We start from the raw sequence: 19493 nt of genomic DNA on the forward strand, positions 1-19493 counted from the left end.
AGAGAGAGAGAGAAAAAAGCTAAACATCACATTTTCCCCTCCCCTGAGAGTGTGGGTCTGTTTCTGCTTCTTCCAGCAATAAATCAAAACCTGTCCCAGGTCCAGCGTCAGGTGATGCAGCCTCGCCGAGCCAAACAGCCGATCCTGCATTCACTGCAAAAGCCTTTTCAGATAAACACGAGGGGGCCTGAGATGGAAAGGTTATTCTTCTTCAGTTGGAAGTGTCTCCTCAGAGTGACAGACACCACCTCATTTTTCGTGCCACGAGGAGTGATAAACAGCAATAAAGTACTTCTGCTCACAACGGCATGCCGTTGCTATAGTCACAGCCTCCCAAACACAATCCAGGGACCCTTTCACCTCTTACTGAATTCATTAACATAAGCGTATGCAAAAGAGCGTGAAGAAGAAGGCGGTATCTGAGCACATTCTGGTTAAGTGCATCGTAATTGCTCGGGTTATTTTCACACCAGTTACTGAAACAAGTAGTTTGCTGGGATGAAAAAAATACAGGTAGGATTTTCTTTGTGGATCGCTCCAATGATCCTCTGATTAAAGGAAGTACTTCCAGAAAACAACAACAACAAAAAAAAGCACTCTCAACAAGCCACTTGGTAATAGATTTATTATACATGAATTAGCCCGAGGCTGGCCAGCTTAACAGCCCTCTCAGGCCTGTTTGAATTGTAAAACACACTGCCTGTCACGCTTTACTTTTCTTCCATGACAATGTACAAATAATGTTTTCCCCCAAACAGTGTAGTCTGCCGGCTTAAGCTCAGGAAAACGGCACCGGCGCTGTGTGCGGAGAAACATTAATGGAGCAGAATAAAACACACTTGCTACAGTTGAAACGCCCGTGAAAAAGATACGTCAGACAGCCTGCTGTGTGTTCACGGGCACAAACAATAGATGCAACCGGGCATAAACATTTCCCATGCAAACATAAGCACTTTCACCACACTGGCTGCAGCTTCTTCGTCGTGTGAAACTTAAAGCTTGTACAGTGACGCCACTATCTGGTTATGCAGTGCATTACATCAATCGGGGGCCGACTCTGGAATTTCACCACTAGGTTAAGTGCGATTAAACACACAAACTGCACTATGAAATGAACGTAGCTTAAATAGTTTTGGCATTAGTTTATTGTTAGGTAGTTCAGCTTTTTTATTTTTTTGTGTAGTCAGCTACTGAAATTTTTCTGTTTTACCTTTCCTTGTTTACTACCTCTTTACTACAACTATTAGGGTAACACCAAAAATATATGTTTTTGTTCATTTTCAGAATAAAGTTGAAATGTGGAGAATAAAGTCGTCGTTTAAATTCAAACAACTGCTACAGCTGCCTTGTGTAGGTGAATTAGTGAAGGAACCTGATCAGCGATCTTATTGTGTCTTGCGATACATCATACATCCTCTTTACTGCACGAGGGTCTAACCATCGGTATCCTTGCATGTGCCATTTCAGTTATCACAAATGTGGTGTTTTCTTTTTAACCAAATGAGGCTTTCTGCCAACACATTCTGCACCATCTCTGCAGCGTTCTTAGTCTTATCACAACACTGTTTATGTGCTAAATAAAAGGTAAACTTTAAAAAAAAAGTTTAGCGCTCACAAAACTATACTTGCGTAAAGCTGCAGAGAAAAAAAAAGAGAGTTTTAGTCTTAGTCAGTGAGGTCAAATGTGTCATCACAACCAGTATCAGGTGGTTCTTGTGCGTACATATTATGAGACTGGGATGACTACGTGACTGACTGTGAGTCAGTTTTTGATATGACTTGCAATAATGGACTTTTGAAATCTTGCTCAGATTATATATATATATATATATATATATATATATATATATATATATATATATATATATATATATACACAAACTAACTCACAGCAACCATTTCTTAGGGCTCACACATTAGCAGCTGTAGTAATGATGAGATCATCAACAAATGTCAAACAGGATTATTTCCTGCTTGTTGCAACACTTAGGCTATCTGGGCTTTCTGATATTGCAAATGTAAAATCATAGCAATTTATCATATGAGTGCTGTAAAGCTGTTTTAGTTTGTAAGACTGTTAAACAAGGACCAGTCAGGTAAACTGAATCAGATATCAACTTTTTTTTGTATTGTATTGTTATAATTTCCTCAAATGTTCATTCATATAGTCAATTTGAATGTATATTTTACATCTAATATACTTTTGCTTTTACATAGTTTTAATCAACTAAGCTTCAACTTCAGTTTAAAGCAAGTGGTAGTTTTCAAAATTATACTAGTACTTTTCTGTGCTTCTTTGGGTTTTTATTCCAACAAACCAAGTCAAAGAGAAGGTCAGTCCCCAGAATGGGATGTAAGTAACCTACAATCCCCATAAAAATAAGAGGCATGAATGGACACAGAGGCTTAAGACTTTAAGTTGGAGAGCAAATACCTGCTATTGTAAACAGGTCTGGAGGCATTTGCAGCAGTGGGGGATGGTAAAGCCTCCCTGTTAGAAATCATGAGCCAGAATTGTGCAAGATTTTTCTTAAACTTTGGGTCTCTGAGAATAGCACACGTTCTAGTCATTTATTAAAGCATTTAAATGAACAACATGGTCATAAAGTTGTGACACCAATCTGTCACTAAAGCTTATTGACTGACTGGAAAAAACTAACATTTAAAAAGGAAAAACTAGCATGTGTAAGCTGTGTAAAATGTAAATAAAAACAGAATGATTTTCAGATCTCATACACCCATATTTTATTCACAGAAGAGCACAGGGACGTATCAGCTGGTTAAACTGAGAAAATGGCAGCAACAAATGTGAAAACAGGTGGGACAGGGCCATGTTTTAGGCTGTGTAGCACCCCCTCCCCTTTTAACAGCACTCCATAAATGTCTAGGAACTGGGGAGAGGAGCTGCTGGACTTCTGGGAAAGGACTGTTCTTCCAATCTTGCCTGATATAAATTCCATGTGCTTAACAGTCCTGGATCTTCTTGTATTTTTGTTGTATTGAACTGAAGGCAGTTCCGCACCCGGACTCTTCTACTTCAAAGCCATGCTGTTGTAATAGATCTAGGATGTGTGGGTCCTGGAAAGGACATCAGCTGGATGGAGCAAATGTTGCTAAAACCTGTGTATAACTTTAAACTTGTCTAAACCACAGAACAGTTTTCCACTTTCCCATTTTTTAGCTTTGGCTCAGATTGGGCAGTGGCATTTCCAGATCATGTTGGCACATGGCTTCCTCTTTGCATGACAAAGCTTTAACCTAGATTTGGGAATAGCATGACATGTGGTCACAGATAATGATTTCTGGAAGTGTCTCTGAGCTGATGCAATAACTTCCATGACAGAATCATGTCTGTTTTTAATGCAATACTGCCTGAATGCCCAAAGACTAGCATCCAATACTGATTTCACACAGAGATTCCTCCAGATTTTAAGAATCTTTTGATGATAATGTTTTTTATTTAGATGATATTTAAAATCTTTACAATTTTACCTTCAGGAATATTGTTCTGAAATCGTTCCACAATTTGTAAATGCAGATTTTTTTATTTACAGATTAGTGAACCTCTGCCCATCTTTACTTCAGACAAACTCTTTTAAATATCCAATCTATTGTTGACTTATTGCCAATTAACTTAATTAGTTAAAAATATTTCACCACCTGTTTCTTTCACAACTTTTTTTTAAACAATTGTTGCTGCCATCAAATTCAGAATGAGATAAAATAGTAAATTATTAAATGATTTCTGTGTTTTATTATGAATAATATATGGTTTTAAGAGTTTTGACTTTGATTGCATTCTGTTTTACACAGTGCTTTTTTGGTAATGGAAAGACCTGAGAGACCTTCTTTAAACCAACTTTAACTTTAAAACAAAATTATCATTAAAGAAAAAGGAGAATGAAACTATGAGGATGTGCAGAGGGGAAAATAAAACTCATTAAAAATAATAAGATCTAGGCTATGATCACTACAACGCCCCCTTTAAAAAAAATCTGGTATTCATAGGCTGTTTTTTGTGCCATTATTGTCGACTGGGCTTACTTCATGCCTGAGAAACTGCCTGTTGAAGTTTAGTTTGAGTTGGCAGTTTGAGTTTAGGTTTGGCCCCTGCTGAAGAGACTTTTAAACGTTTATAAATTATTCCCAGGGGGGGTGTTTAAAACAAAAGCTGTAAAGTTAATGGTCAGCACTCTTTCTGACCATTTGACGGAAACGACAAACGAGGTCTACGTGCGAGACGTGTCCCCCATGTGATTCACAGGAATCGATCTTTCAACAACTGTACAGTCATCGTCTTTTCCTCTGGGCTTTCGTGTGAAATTTCTGTTGGGCTGATCTTTCTTTATCGTTTAGTGGGATTTGTGTGGCAATCTTTACTTTACCTTTAAAATGACCAACAAATAGAGCAGTAAAAAAATAAAGAGTAAAAAGAGCAGGAACTTCTGCGCGTATGCAGGATGGGGGTCGGGCTGTTGCTGCAATACCGGCAGAGGGGGCTTTGCCTAATCATCAAAGGGATCAGCAGTGTTACCAGGCAAGGCAGAGGACTGAGGACGTGAGCTGAATCGTCATTGGTGGAAAAATACGATGGGCGGGGTGTTCTTTTCGTGGGTATTTAAGGCTTTGTTCCATTGTTGCAGAGGTCTTCCAGCTGGTCTGGTTCAAGGGACGGGGCCACCATCCGGGGATACAATAGCACTTTAATTTTTTTGTTTTTAAGGATGTCTTGCAATCAGTCTCTGGACGGTAGTTTTCCTCCATCTCCATCGGAGGACAGGGGCTCACAGCGGCTGTCCTGGAGCAGTTTGCTTCACAAGCTGACAGAGCTGAAGGGCCACAATCAGAGGGTGACAGACAATCAGTACTGCAGGAGTGAATCTGGTGAGTGTCATTTGATCAAACTAACGCTGTTCAAGAATATATATGTATAATTTCTGATTGTTTAAATGCATTTTGGAAAGAGAAACAGAGAACAAGAGAGAATGAAGTCTTAAAGTACAAAGAAAATATGCTTTTCAGTCTTTCTTCCACCTTGTTTAATGATTAGAAAACTTAAAAAAAGAAAGGTGAATCCCACACTGCTATATATTCCTTACTAACTTGTAGCTACTCCTTTGTTTCAGGATCTATGACAGATCTGTCAGAGTTAGACATCAGCTCCTTCTTCTATCCTCTGGAGGAGACCTTGGCTGCAGACGTTGTGACTGCCATTGCACATAGTCTCAGTGATGCATCGCACACCAGCTTGGATTGCTCCAAACTCATGCTCCCTGACTGCCTGCTACACAATATCAGCCAGGAGCTGCTCCACTTGGCCGCGATAGAGCCTTGTGGTCTCAGGGGAGCACTCATCGACCTGTGCGTTGACATGGGGGAACAGGACTCCCCATGTACTGTGGATCAAATAGCAGTAGATCCATCCCTTGTCCCAACTTTCCATGTGACACTGGTGATGAGGGTGGAGTCCAGTGGACTGTGGCCAAAAGTTCAGAAGCTCTTCAAAAGTAGCAAACCAGCACAGACATCCTCACCGTCTCCGAAGCACCACAACACCCTGAAGCTGAGCACGAGTTTCAGGGCTATCAAGAGGAAACTGTACAGTTCAGCCGCACTGCTGGTTGAGGAGTGCTGATCGCTGAGCACTCCTGTCTCCGATAAGCTGAACTCTAAAGAAACTGTAACGAAGCTGCTAATTAATGCAAAGTCTTAACAAAAGCACTGTCGAGACATAACAATGATGACCTGTCTGTGATGATGTATGACGGGGTTAATACTGAACTACCTTTGTCTCATAGCAGCTACTCATGTGGGTGCAGTGAAGATTAGTGTTTGCACATGGGTCAGTTTCATTCCTGTGAATGTGAAGCCACACCTATAAGGGAATGCCTTATGTATGTGACATTTAAATATACCAACGGACACTCGTTTTGTATTTTTTTTTTTAACATGAGAGAATAAATTATTTTTTTTATTAACTTTTTGTGTGAGTTTTATCTGGCTGTGTCCCATATCCACACAAATTCATACATGCTATGTACTGCAGTGCTGAGACAAAACAGTAAAGCAGCAGTATGTTGTATTTTATTTCTCTTGCACCAACCATTCAGTTATGTTACTGCTGTAAACAGATACTTCCTGCAGTTTTCTTAGAGTAGTCAGTACTTAATGACTTGACATCAGGGGTGTTAAACATGAAGCCCGGAGTCCAGTACTGCCCACCAAAGACTCCACTCTGCCCTTTGGATGGTATGGGAAATGTAAAGGAAGATATCAATTTTAGACTCTACCTCCCCTTTGGCCATTATACACCAAAATAATTAAGTACATAAATCACAGAAAGTGGGAAAGGGGGGAAACTGGCAGACAGCAGTAAAATTAAAGTGAGATAGTACTGTCTGATAACGGTTATCATAGGAAATGTGTGAATGTTCAACAGTAATATTCAAAAGTCTTGAGGAACGCATCAGTTTTAAAAATATTTTGCTTCCAACAACTTTATACATTTTAAAAAGGTCTTAAGCATTAGCTCGCCAGGTTTACTAAAAATCTTTGACATCGTTCAAGCATAAGAAAGGCACTTAACAGAATGACAAACCTTTAGTTGAACCTACAAAAAAAAAAAGTTACCATAGTTTGAAGTGCATAAAACTGTATTTTTGTAACAACAAGATGATTCCCAAAGAGCTATTAGCCAAATTCCTGGCGTAGCACAGCGTGGTGTGAAGTGTGGCCTTAAAAAAAATTAAAAATCTGGAAAAGTAACAGGCCTGAAAAAGCTGCAGCAGATGAACAGCATCTGAAAGACCTGAGAGACCTTCAATTAGTTATTAATCAGTCAGCGACTTCATTTTTCAGCATGACAATGATCCCAAACACATCGCCAATACAGAAAAAGCATACTATTCCACACAATGGAGCACTCCATCAATCATTCATGGATTGGCCTCCCCAGATACTGGGCTTCAACTTTGCTGAAGCAGTTTGGGATCATTTTGACAGAGAACATAACAAAAAAGCAGTCAACAACCAAGGAAGAGCTTTGAACTACTTAAAGAAATGACAAGAAAGTTTGGTAAGAGCTCAGGCTGTGTTTAGGTTTAAAAGTGGCCACATCAAAAATTGACTTTGAAGCTTGTTAGAAATGTACAAACTGTTTTTGCTTATATATATATATATATATATATATATATATATCATATTTCCATGTGTGTTTGCATCAGTTTCCCTGGAAAAATATGAAGAAATGAGGAGAGGCTCAATACTTTTACGCAGCACTGTACATCATAATTAAACTCTCATTGGAACCAACTTATCTTGTGTGTGTCTCAACCTAAAGCCAACATTAGACAAGGTGTAAACCGGTGGTTCAAAGTGTGATGATTCACATGAAGCGAATGCGTCACGAAGCAGATGTGTCACCTTTTCTTACACATGTGAGAATTTTTCCTTCAGGCCATCCAAATCCCAAAAAAGCTTTCTTAGGAACAGTAAACATGGAAAAAAACCAAACCACAGTTGTTTCCAAATGCTAGCCGAAGTGCAACTGAAACCTTAAAGTATAATGAAGCAAGACGTCTAAAATAAAATTTAACACTGACTTTTTTTCCTTTTTTAAAAAAAACAAAAAACAAAACCAAAACCACAAAACACAGAGGACACAAATCTCTACTTTCCCAGAGCGAAACTCGTCCGTTCACCCACCACAACCAGCTGAAGGCCGGTTACTGACTCCCGAAGGCCTTTTACGTCCAGCTTTTAAGTGTTTCTGTGGCATTTTTTCCAGATTTCCCACCAAAGTCACAAACATATGACACAAACACCATGACTGATCAGTTGCAGTGATGGTCCTAGAATAACATTATGCCACCAGAGAAACAGCAAATACCAAAACGGGGATATTGTGACGCTATAGGTCATCATTCTCACCCCCATATCTACTACATACACTGCAGCACACAGTTTAAGCAGCTAGAAAATCCAACGAGGACGTCAAAACTGTAAACTTGAAGAAATAACTGAAAATTAAAAATTTAAAGCTTTTGAACTGTGATTCCAGTTTCCTGTGAACGCTGCATTTAGGCACACTCAGAAACCCTCTTTTATACCCTGACTTACATAGTGTAATTTAATTTGGGACACAAAAACTGACTTACTATTGAAGCACATAAGCGAGTGTGTGTACGTGTATGTATGATGAAAAACAAAAGGCGTGCACCAGTCAATCATTGGACAATTTTAATTCAAAGAAACTTTTATACAATTTTAGCATGTTAATTTAATAAATATGGTTTACTTTCATTTGTGCAACAGTTTACAGTAATTATGATCCAACAGGCTACAAGCAAATCCACTTAACAATGTAAATGACTTCAATAACCCCTGCACTGTTAAAAGTAAAATGAATATTTACATTGGTAAAACTACAAAAATTACACGCTTTCCTTGTGAGTGGCTCAGACATCCGTCTATGAGAAGGCCATCGGGTTTCTCAAAATATTTAAGAAAAAGAAAACGATTGGGACAGAGGAAGCTAATCTTAGTAGCTTTGCGTACCGACAACAATGCTCTTACTTTTCAGCACGACTACCCGGCCGCCTCTCACCACTGTAAAGATTCTAGTAAGACAATGTCAGCAGTGAACTCAAAGCTTCTCACAGTTCTACAGGAAGTCAATCTACACCGAGGCGCAGAGAGGTTCCCTGATGAGGTCTGCTGCCCACTACACGTAAGGCATTTTTTGATTCTCTTGGTTTGCTGCAGAAATGTGGTCAAATTTGAGTGGGCTCCGACCGATTTCTTCTAATTAGATTCAAGTACTGACGAACCTGAGAAAACCAAGAGAATAAATCACAGTTATACAGCCATTCATATGACAGGATAATCACTTCAATGTTATATATATTTAAGTTTCTTAAAAATATCATTCATTATCACTATTACTCAGTAACATTCACCATGAGTGGAAAGGTTAAATTATACAGATAATTTTGCATGTTTTCACCAAACCAGCTACTGTTACTTTACACCTGGTCACTCTTTTTGAATTGTAGTTCCTACTTTAAAAGGTGGAAAGTTAATTTATAGGGATGTTTCCTTAGCTCAATATGGCTAAACAATCACAGTCAAAGACAGATTTCTTTCATTTACTGCAGGAGCTTTTTTTTAACCATGCAGAAAAACTGTGACACATTGTTTAAATTGCACTTGTTTTCCTTATATTAAGACATCTTAGGGAATAAAGGGGTAGTTAAACTCCTTTACACTGACAGGAAGAAGAGTGTCACTCATCCGGCCCACTTAAGATCAAAGTGGGCTGTATGTGGCCTGCGATGTAAATTGAGTTTGACATCCCTTCTCTTGAATATCTGGTATCAGTCCCTGACACAGCTCGATTATCAAGCCACGCAAAAACAAGGTGTACTGACTGATTCTTGTAAGATATTAAAAATAAATTTAAAACAGCATTCTGAGTGGCTGGAGTAATGGGGGATGTGTCAGATAAAACATGCAAAAACTCTGAATTCTTTCCAGTCCATATACGGCATCCTGTAGCACTCATACTGTATGCCACAGACAGCAACGTACCCATATGTGCAGAAGTGTTTTCTAGCCATCCAATATGACTTGAATCTCAGATAGTCTGGAACAGCTGGGAGTCCCCATCCTCTGTGCTCTCTGGTACAACTCAGAATCCCCGAAGTAACGAGCACGATACAGTAAGCCTTCCTCTGAAAGTACAAGAAGAGAATTTGTCAGTACAATTCACATTAACTGGTTCAAAATCAGGCAGAACTTAAGTGTTAAACATAGAATAAAATATGGATTTAGGCTCCTGGTTTGAAGCGCGAAGCCAACTCCCAACAGCCAGCAGGGGGAGCTTTCCTCCAGGTCTGGTTCTGCTCTGTCATCCCAGTAAATACTTTCCTGACGACTTGATTACCTCAATTGCTAGGCTAAAATCTAACTGAATAAATCCTGAAGTTCATTTTGTAAACTATGATCCCACTCGGAGTTAAAAAAGATAATACAAGGTCGTGGTGTCCTTGGTTTCACACGGGACGTGCCCGGTTTCAAAACACCAAGGCAGCAATAACTGCTCAACCCAAGGCTGCAAAACAGGAATCCTCCGACCTCCAGGTGACATCATGGTGGCTACATCTATTTTTTATACTGGTGTTAAATTGCTCAGTTGGACGTTGTTTTAAAGAACTTGGGATGTTAACCAAACAAGCTCAAGCACTACAAGGTGACATAAAATATTCAATGAAGAAAAGAAAATGAAATGTAAACAATAAGAGTTAATCTTTAAAGCCAAATTTGAAGAAAAAAAGAATAATTCCACCCTAAAAATGTAAAAATTTTCCAGTTATCTTCTTGTTTTGCATCAGATCTTGAATCAAATTATTACTTCAAATATTTAAACTCCAGTAATGTAAAACTCAATAATAATCATAGCTAATGCTGTAAACTCACTCTGCTGCTTCTCCTTCCAACAGTTGTTTCTTAGATTGGAGATGTAGTCTTCTTCTACACTTCTCTCCACAGTCTTCAGCATATTTCCAGAATATTCCTCATTGAAACGTTCTCCCACATAAAAAGGCACCTTCAGGCTTGATGTATGCCTTTTGTGGATATGTCCTGCTGACCTGGTATAGAAAAATGCATAACTGAGGGTGTGACAGATGTTCAGACACTTGCACAACCTCATTAACCAATGCACCACTTACGGGCGGTAGCTAAGGCTGTATGGAGGCTGGGTGACCATCATCTGACTGAGAGCTGAAACAATGATGAGTATTAAGATGGGCATCAGCTGGACAAACAGAGCCAGACCTCCCTGTGAAGAGAGAAAAAAAACAATAATGGACTGATTAGTTTTTAACCACAGATCAGACACTAAATCAGGTGGTATAAATATCAAGTGTATTGAAGGTCTTACAAGGTTTAAGCTTGTACTCACATCTCTCTGTTGTTCTCGTCTTTCTTGCCTATTATGGTGTGCAAAGTGCATTCTTCCATTTCTGTAAACATGTACATTACCTGCAAAATTTGAACACATCACGATTATGAAACTGCGCCTCTTGGATATGTAAAATTCAGTCCAAAGCATACTCAAACTTTCTGCCTAATCACTTATGGCATTCTCATGCTCAACCACAGAGAAGGATGTTCTGTTATTTTTAACAAAAATTGGTCCAAGGAATCATGTTATTTGGTGAAACCGGTCTGGTGTTTATGACACCATCTCTCCTAATTATACTGCAACACAACTTGAGCAACAGTTACAGAGAAAGTCAGAGAAAGCATCTCAACTACCACATAACTAAACATTACAGAGGACCCGACCACATTTATGGAGAAGTGATGAATCAGTAGCGGTAGCTTGTTGGCAGTCTGCGGGCAGTTATGGAAGCCCGCTACCTGCAGAAAGCGTCTGTTGACAGATGAGGGCAGTGTCAAAAATATGTGGTACAACCAGTCTGGGGGCTACTCTTGCTTGTGCTCTTCTTGGTCTGTAAGCAAGCTGAAGTAACAACACACAAAGAGCTGATGGGAATCCGAGTGTCCACTGGAGCTGCTGTTTGTGCTTTTTGTGCTGTGCTTTGTGGCCTTTGATGGCTTTTTTGCAATTCCCATTCCTCATGAATGCTGCTGTCTCCCCCTTCCTTGTTACAGCCCACTCAACACAGCGTCATCTACATCAAGCACAGTGCAGTTGGGATTTTGGAGAACTAAACATGAACACGTTTGTCCTGGTTTTTTAAAAAAAACCCTCCCAGGAGGGTCTCTGAAGGCAAAAACCTCCCCAAACTCCAAACTCTTCATATGCTAAATGATAAAGCAGCAGTGCTATAAAGATGTACCCAGGTCCGTTTGTGCTGGTGTCAGCCTGCATTTTCTTGTTGTGGAGGATGAAAATGATGCATGGTCAGCAAATGCCTAGATTCACACGATAAGCTGGTTTGCAGGTTCCTCCTTCACTGCCTCCATACAGACACTTTGGTGGTAAGGACAGACAATGGTGAAGGCGACATGTTCCTCGATGATTACCAAGAGTTTTTCAAACCTTTTAACTCAACTCATTTCTAACACATGTAAGCATCTAAAACCAGCTGAATATGCTGGCTTTCAGTCTGGAGTGATTATCTTTCTGCATTTAGAAAGGTAATCTGGGAAGCTGCTTTGTAAAATTGTCAGATATGAGAGAAGATTACATATTATGGTTATGTAATAACCACTAGCTGACTCTCGTGTTGTGCAGAATTTCTAAGATCCCTTGCTTGCTTTGATAAGAGTGTATCAAAACACGCCAAACATCTTTACTGGGATGTTATTATTCCTTTGAGCTCTACTTACTTGTTGGAAAGCCTCCACCAAAGAACATGTTAAAGAGGTCCTCGGGTGAGATATCTGCTTCAAACTCATGATGGTGTCTGTGTCTGCTCGGGTGCGTTCTCTCCTCGCCATACTGGTCGTACTGCCTTCGTTTCTCAGTGTTACTCAGAACAGCATATGCATTACCAATAGCTGCGAGACACACAGAAGATCACCACCGTTATGCACTTTCTAAATCTTTGTGTCCATGTCTTTCCCATAAATAACTTTTCATTTACCTTTAAATGCTTCTGTGGCTCCTGGTGCGTGATTTTTATCTGGGTGAAATTTCAGAGCGAGCTTTCTGTAAGCCTTTTTAAGGTCCTCCTCAGAGGCAGTCTTTTCCACTCCTAGGATTTGATAGTAATCTTTACAGCTCTTAATCCTGCAGGAAAAAAAAAAGAGATTGTTAGCAGACTACACATGATAAATAAAATAAAACACTATAAACACAATATGTAGTTAGAGCTACAGAGATGTGACTCTGAGTCTTACACTATGTCGATTTTATGATGCTTATTTTTTTAATTTCCGCAAATAATAAAATATATATATATATTTACAACATTCACATCCCCAGTTTGAGCTCTCTCTCTCTTCAGATCTAACTACTTTAACTTTACATGAACCATCATTTCTACCTGCTTTGCCATCTTTAGGGACTGATATTGACACCGGTGCAACTACTGACACTGCTTATGGGTCCGATACTTTTATCACTTCTCTTATTGATTCTAGATCAATTTTCTGTAGAGGGGGGAAACAGATTTGCACATCACTTGGGTGTGTAGAAGACGTCTGTTTGACGTCACTGTTTTGCAACTGTAAAAAAAACAAAACATGTCAGCATTGATAAAAGGAACTAATAAGTCTGGAGCCATGAGATATAGATGGATTAGATAATGTGGTCATCACATCCCAGTAGTAATGATATCTTGTCATCCTAAACCTAAACCTGTTGACCTGTTGGTCAACTAAATCTGCTGGACTGAGTGATGTGTGAAATACAGTCACTGCACACTTTATGAGGGCCACCTTGCTGAATGGGATGTCTTTTTGCCTTCAGAGGTGCCTTAATTCTTTTACGGCATGGGTTCAACAAAGTATTGGAAAACATTCCTCATGATTTTGTTCCATATTTACATGACAGCATCAAAGTTGCTGCAGATCTGCTGGCTGTACATCCATGATGTGACTCTCCCGTTTCTCCACATCCCAAAAGTGCTCTATCGGATAGAGAGCTGGCGATCATTTGAGTACAGTGAACTCACTGTGAGACTACTTTGAGATGATGTGAGCTTTGTGGTCTGAGGTCATAAAAGCATGGGCATGGTTAGCAACAACACTCAGGCAGGGTGTGGCATTTAAAGGATGCTCAGTTGGTTCGAAGGAGGCCAGAGCATGCCATAAAAATATCCCCCACAAAATTTCACTACAATGAAGAGCCTGAACTGTTGATACAAGGCAGGTTAAATCCATGCAGTTTATGCCAAATTTTGACCATCCAAATGCTGAGATTCATCACACCAAACAGCATTTTTACCAATTTTCTTCTGGCCAATTTTGGTGAGACTGTGTGAATCTTGGCCTCAGTTTGCTGTTCTTAGCTGACAGGAGTGACACCTCGATGGTTTCGGTTCGATGCGTTCTGCCTATAGAAATGCTCTTCAGCATACCTTGATTTTAATGAGAGGTTATTTGAGTTACTGCTGGAAGAAGTCTAGCCAATCTCAATCACACTCAAGCTCAGCGGATCAGCAGTTTCTGAAATACTGAGACCAGCCTGCCTGGCACCTATAACCACTCCACATTCAAAGTCCCTTGAACCACACGTCTTCCCTATTCTCCTGCTCAGGTTGCACTTAAAGGGGTCGTCTTGGACATGTCTTAATAACTAAATGCACTAGGTTGCTGCCATGTCATTGGCTGTTGAAATCCTTGCATTTGCCAGCAAGTGTACCTAATAAACTGGTCAGGTAGCGTATATTCACTATAATCACACTGACTTTTTGACAAACGTCTAGTGACATCGACGTCAGCCAGCTCTACCAGCATTTTCACTGCAACAAAGGGAGCACATAAACGCGAACTGACTTTTTAACGGCCTCCAGCTGCTCGGCTGTGTAGGACTTTCCCGAGTCCGCTGTCGCTTGTGCGGACACTTCGGGCTCCTCTCTGCCGCCGCGGTGTCTCATAGCGGGTCCTTCTCCGTTCACATGACTGCCGTTCTCCTCCGGAGGCTTTCCATTCTGCGCTAAAGACTCCAGTAAGTCTGTGAAAAGACAGAGGAGACATTATCGACGGTTGCCACCTGAGTTCACGTTTCCTATCTCGTTAATCCTACCACAGTTAGCTACTTGTTAGCATCCCAGCTGCTACGAAGACCACTCTATAAGGGATAAAACTGCGAATACCGACTAATCGTCCACTATGTTGAAGAAACCAAACGTGTTAGAGAAACGCGACTCTAGGCTGAAAAACTACAAATACCAGTGTCGGCTAGCAGCTGGTGTAACGTTAATGCTAGCGTTAGCTGCTTCGGTTTCACAGCGACGGCCTAGCACCCATGATTTAAAAACCCCCAATCACTTCCCAAACAGGCGTTTATTCGACGTACTTTTGGCTTGCTCTGTCGGAAACAGGCGTTGTGCCTTCTCTAGGAACTTTCTGGCTTTATCCGGCTGATTGTTACTGACTGCATTTAGGGCTATTTTAATGCACCGCTCCGCTTCGTCCTTGTTTGAGTCCATCGCGACACAGCGGAAATGTTTACTTGCCCTGGGACGCAGGGGGATGTCGACAGCAAGCTTATCTGTCCGGTAAATAAGACGTCAGAGGAGTTTCTTTGAACCTCCAGCATGTGCTTCATGAACACCCGGTAAAGTCTTTTGCCATGTACCTTATATGTTACAATGCGCTAATCCTCCTGCAGGACCCTCGGCCATAGTAGCAAGTTTTTCAAAAGTAGAAAATGGCCTTGGTAGCTGCACGCAGCAAGTCAGTTATATTTGTCAAACGTGACCTTTTGCGTTACTTGAGGAAAACCTTTCCGCGGTTTCTAGCGAATGGCACTATTGTAACCGAACAGGGGAACCCACCATCAAAGAAGCGATGGAGGAAAGGTAAGGAGAAGAAACCACCCTCATGGACCGATGATGTGTCGTGGGAGGAGAGGCTGGCAGATGTGGTCACCCCTCTGTGGAGGCTGAGTTATGATAAGCAGCTTGAGCTCAAGCTACAGAATCAGGAGAAGATCCTGTCCCAGCTCTCTGGGCATCTTTCTGGTGACTCACCTGTCAGGGATAAACTCAGCTTTCCTGTGCTGCCTGTTCTGCCCTCACCAGTGAGAGATGGCTACCGCAACAAGTCCACATTTTCAGTCAACAGAGGAGTGGATGGCAATCCGAAGACGGTTGGATTTTATGTGGGCACAGGCAGGAAGGGGAACATCGTCTGTGTCAGCGGAGACCACCTGCTCAACATGCCACAGAAGCACAAACTGGTGGCCAGGTGCTACCAAGACTTCATCCGCCTGTCCTCACTGGAGCCCTGCCTGCTGTTCCACACCGGGGGTCACTGGAGAGAGATCACAGTGAGGACCAATAAAGAGGGCTGCACCATGGCCATCGTGTACTTTCACCCACAGAGCCTCACCCCAGCAGAAGTGGCCGTCCATAAGGCGGAACTGGTGGATTACTTCACACAGGGTCCTGGATCGGTCTGTCAGCTGGATTCACTGTACTTCCAGGAGAGCAGCATGACTCGGTGCACCCATGAGCAATCTCCCTATCAGCTTCTGTATGGTCAGCCACACATATATGAGGAGGTAACCTCACAGAGATTTAATAATCCCCTGTCCAGCTGCACAGACACTGTTCAAGTGCTTGCTCTCATGAATAATTTCATGTACATTTTAATTCAGATTCACTGCCAAAATAGGAAACAAAAATAGGTAAATGTGCGCGTTTAAACACTTAAATTTAATTAAAGTGTTTGAAATCTGTTATTCTTTTATTCTCTTGGCTATATAATGGCTTAACATGATCCATTCCCGCACAAAAGAATCGGAGAATATTGGAAAAACATTACTGAAAGCTGGTGTCAGTTGCCTCATGCAGAGCTGCGCATCATTCAGTACTTGCACGTTTATAACCACACGAGTTTATGTTTGTGCATGTTTTAGTAAGTCGCTGCACATATTTTCCTAGCAAAATATGAAGAAATTAGGGTTGGCTTGAGACTTTTGCACGGTAATGTATACTAAGGCTATTTAGAATAAATACAGATGGATCTAAGGACATGTAAATGAGGCATATATGAGCATTATTTGTAATAGCAAAGTTATCATAGCAAGGCAATAGGGAGAAGCAGAAGGGAAGAAATAATATTTTTGAGGTTAAGAATAGGCCATGCAGGAAATTCAGCTTATTTACAGCTGTGGAAGTACTGGGAAAACCCCCCACAAGATACATCACGGAAGCAGTGGAACATGTATGACTAAAATGTAAGTGTACTGTGTCTCATAAACACCAGAAAATCCAACGGAGCCCATCAAGCCCTGAATCTTCGCCCAAATTAAAATACAAGAGAAAGAGATGTATTTCCTTGACAACTTTATTAAATAACATAAACAACACAGACTGTTGTCTATAAATTTCTAATGTTACGCAGTCATACACAAGGTGTTAAGGCCGGTGTGTGACCCGAAGACAGAAATGTCAATACAAGAGCTGTAACTTTAGGTCAGAGTAATGACTAATATCACAACTTAACCACCTAATATTACCAGTTTTGTTTCACTTTTTATATAAATAAGTATATTTTCATACATTTGTAATAAACTTAGTATACTTGAATATACTAAAACTGAGCTTCTGTTATTACTGTGGCCCACCTGCAGTATCTTCGTGGCCCACCAGGGGGAACTGTCTCTTTAAAAAAGACAGGAGTCATTATTCAAACTTAGCAATAAAATATAAAACTGTGTGTTTTTGTGTGTACAGCCATTGCTCCCTTTCATTGCATCCCTTGCAGGCTTGCATTTTGGAGTCTTGTACCACTACTTTAGCCAAGCAGGTGGCAGTAAAACACCTTCATGTTGGTTGTCAGCTGCCATAAAACAATAACATTAGCTTTACTTATAAAACCATCCTTATAAACATTGAATTCATGTAGGCAATAGAGAAGAGTGGATAGCTACTGTTTAATGTGTTTTTACCTTATGATTGTTTTTTTTCATTGCTCCTCTGTCATCTTGTGATTCTCAGATACTGGGCTTCAAGTTCCGCATCTCGGCCGACGCCTTTTTCCAGGTGAACCAGGCAGCTGCTGAAGTCCTCTATGCCACAGTGAGAGACCTTTGTGTCCCAAACACTGAGGAGGATGGAGGGCAAACAAAAGCCGGCGGCACTCTTCTAGATGTGTGCTGTGGGACGGGTGCCATGGGAATCACTATTTCTCCCAGAGTGGACAAAATTATCGGTATAGAGCTCACAGAACAGGCAGTGGAAGACGCTAAACACAACGCAGCTCTCAATAATGTGTTAAACTGTGAGTTTATATCTGGGAAGGCAGAAGCTGTGCTTCCTGGCCTTATATCTCAGCTGAGCTTCGCAGGCAGAGGCCTTACAGTCGTGGTAAATCCTGCTCGAGCCGGCCTCCACCACAGGGTTGTCCGGGCTTTGCGAAACCAACCGGCTATCCGTAGGCTGGTCTACGTTTCTTGTAAACCAGACGGAGAAGCTATGAGGAACTTCAAGGAACTTTGCTGTGATCCTAACTCACAGAAGAAACTCACAGGAGAAGCATTTTCACCAACTCTGGCTGTGCCCGTTGACATGTTCCCACATACTCCTCATTGTGAAGTGGTGATACTTTTCGAGAGGTAGCAAATAGTTTTTGTTCAAAGGTTGGCCTTAACCCTGAAAGCTTGTAAGCAGAGGAATAATGATGTACTGTATTCTAGATGATAAAATAAATCGTTGCGCATCCTATACTCATGTTTGACCCACGTGTTCTCACTTGTTTGCTTTCAGGACTCTGTACTACCAGTGCAACAAGTTACTGTTTAGACTATTAATCAGCTAATGTGCCATTGTTTTGGAGTAATTATTGGTTTATAAAATATTAGAAAGATGAATATCCAACAGTCAGTCCCCAGATATATTCACGTTAAATACTGAAAACTAAAAAATGGAAAAATCCTAATTTTAATGGTGATCGACATTGTTGATTTCACATTATCAGACTAAGCAGACCTAGAGTGACATAAAACACCTCTGAATACAGCACTGGGGGGTTTATTACTCTGCTCTGACAGATTGTGCTTTACCAAAGTCCTTATAGGAGGAGGTCTTGCAGCTCTCCTGACAGGCGTCTGGGCCCTTTTATTATCACTGTTCTTATAGACAAAAGACCACCTTCTGTTGCGTGTTTCCATTTGCAGCCTAACAGCCATACTCACATCAGAAGCTGAACTTTTGCTTCAAGAAACAACCAAATATTTACTTGTTCTATTCCTAGTTGGTGTCCAGCTCAATATAGACCAAAAGACACACACATAATCTCCATTGATACTGTGCCATGTTACAAATATTGGTATCAATTGGACATCAAGTACAGAACATGCAGTGCCAGTATTGCCAATATCAGTACTGATACTTTGAAAGTATAAAAGCATCAGTATCACTGATACTATTTAATGTAGGGGAGAGCAATGTGTCATCATCACGATGAATCATCAATTTGCACATTCTTATGCATTTTAATGACAGTAAATCACTATGATTTTTTTTTTAAAAACTTTCCAAAATAATTAATCAATGCAGCAAAGTACACTTTCAAAGTATTTTGAAACTGTTTTTTGTAGACTCCAAATGCAAATGTCCATGTCTTTGAAGCACTTTGAATCAACTTCTGTTAATGTGTGCTACAGCCTATAAAGTAGATGTGATAATGAGCACAAAAAGGTTCAGACATTTTTCACAGTGCATGTTTGAGGTACCCCCCCCAATTAATTAATTCATTCTATTAATTAATTATGGAATTAATTAATAATTTCCATCCATCCATCCATCCATCTTCATCCGCTTTATCCGGGGCCGGGTCGCGGGGGC

General features: G+C 40.6%; 3 protein-coding genes across 3 annotated transcripts; 2 read left to right on the plus strand and 1 right to left on the minus strand.

Annotated features, from left to right (window-relative positions):
* The first annotated feature begins 4635 nt into the window (after positions 1–4635).
* Positions 4636–5953, plus strand: LOC102783073 (DNA damage-inducible transcript 4 protein-like). Its single transcript, XM_006783819.3, has 2 exons — positions 4636–4884; positions 5127–5953. Exons 1-2 carry the CDS (start codon positions 4725–4727, stop codon positions 5633–5635), a joined length of 669 nt encoding a protein of 222 aa, XP_006783882.1. The 5' UTR covers positions 4636–4724; the 3' UTR covers positions 5636–5953.
* A 2271-nt stretch (positions 5954–8224) lies between these two features.
* Positions 8225–15160, minus strand: dnajb12a (DnaJ heat shock protein family (Hsp40) member B12a). The gene is made up of 9 exons (XM_006783820.3): positions 14996–15160; positions 14473–14650; positions 12618–12763; positions 12361–12531; positions 10964–11043; positions 10731–10840; positions 10477–10649; positions 9589–9731; positions 8225–8828 (listed from the first exon to the last, which is right to left on the minus strand). Exons 1-8 carry the CDS (start codon positions 15126–15128, stop codon positions 9610–9612), a joined length of 1113 nt encoding a protein of 370 aa, XP_006783883.1. The 5' UTR covers positions 15129–15160; the 3' UTR covers positions 8225–8828; positions 9589–9609.
* On the plus strand, positions 14462–18371 carry trmt2b (tRNA methyltransferase 2B). Its single transcript, XM_006783821.3, has 2 exons — positions 14462–16204; positions 17646–18371. Exons 1-2 carry the CDS (start codon positions 15350–15352, stop codon positions 18264–18266), a joined length of 1476 nt encoding a protein of 491 aa, XP_006783884.1. The 5' UTR covers positions 14462–15349; the 3' UTR covers positions 18267–18371.
* Positions 18372–19493: the final 1122 nt, after the last annotated feature.

This window comes from Neolamprologus brichardi, chromosome 13 (assembly GCF_056152115.1).
Source record: "Neolamprologus brichardi isolate AB-2024 chromosome 13, ASM5615211v1, whole genome shotgun sequence".
NCBI classification, from domain to species: domain Eukaryota; kingdom Metazoa; phylum Chordata; class Actinopteri; order Cichliformes; family Cichlidae; genus Neolamprologus; species Neolamprologus brichardi.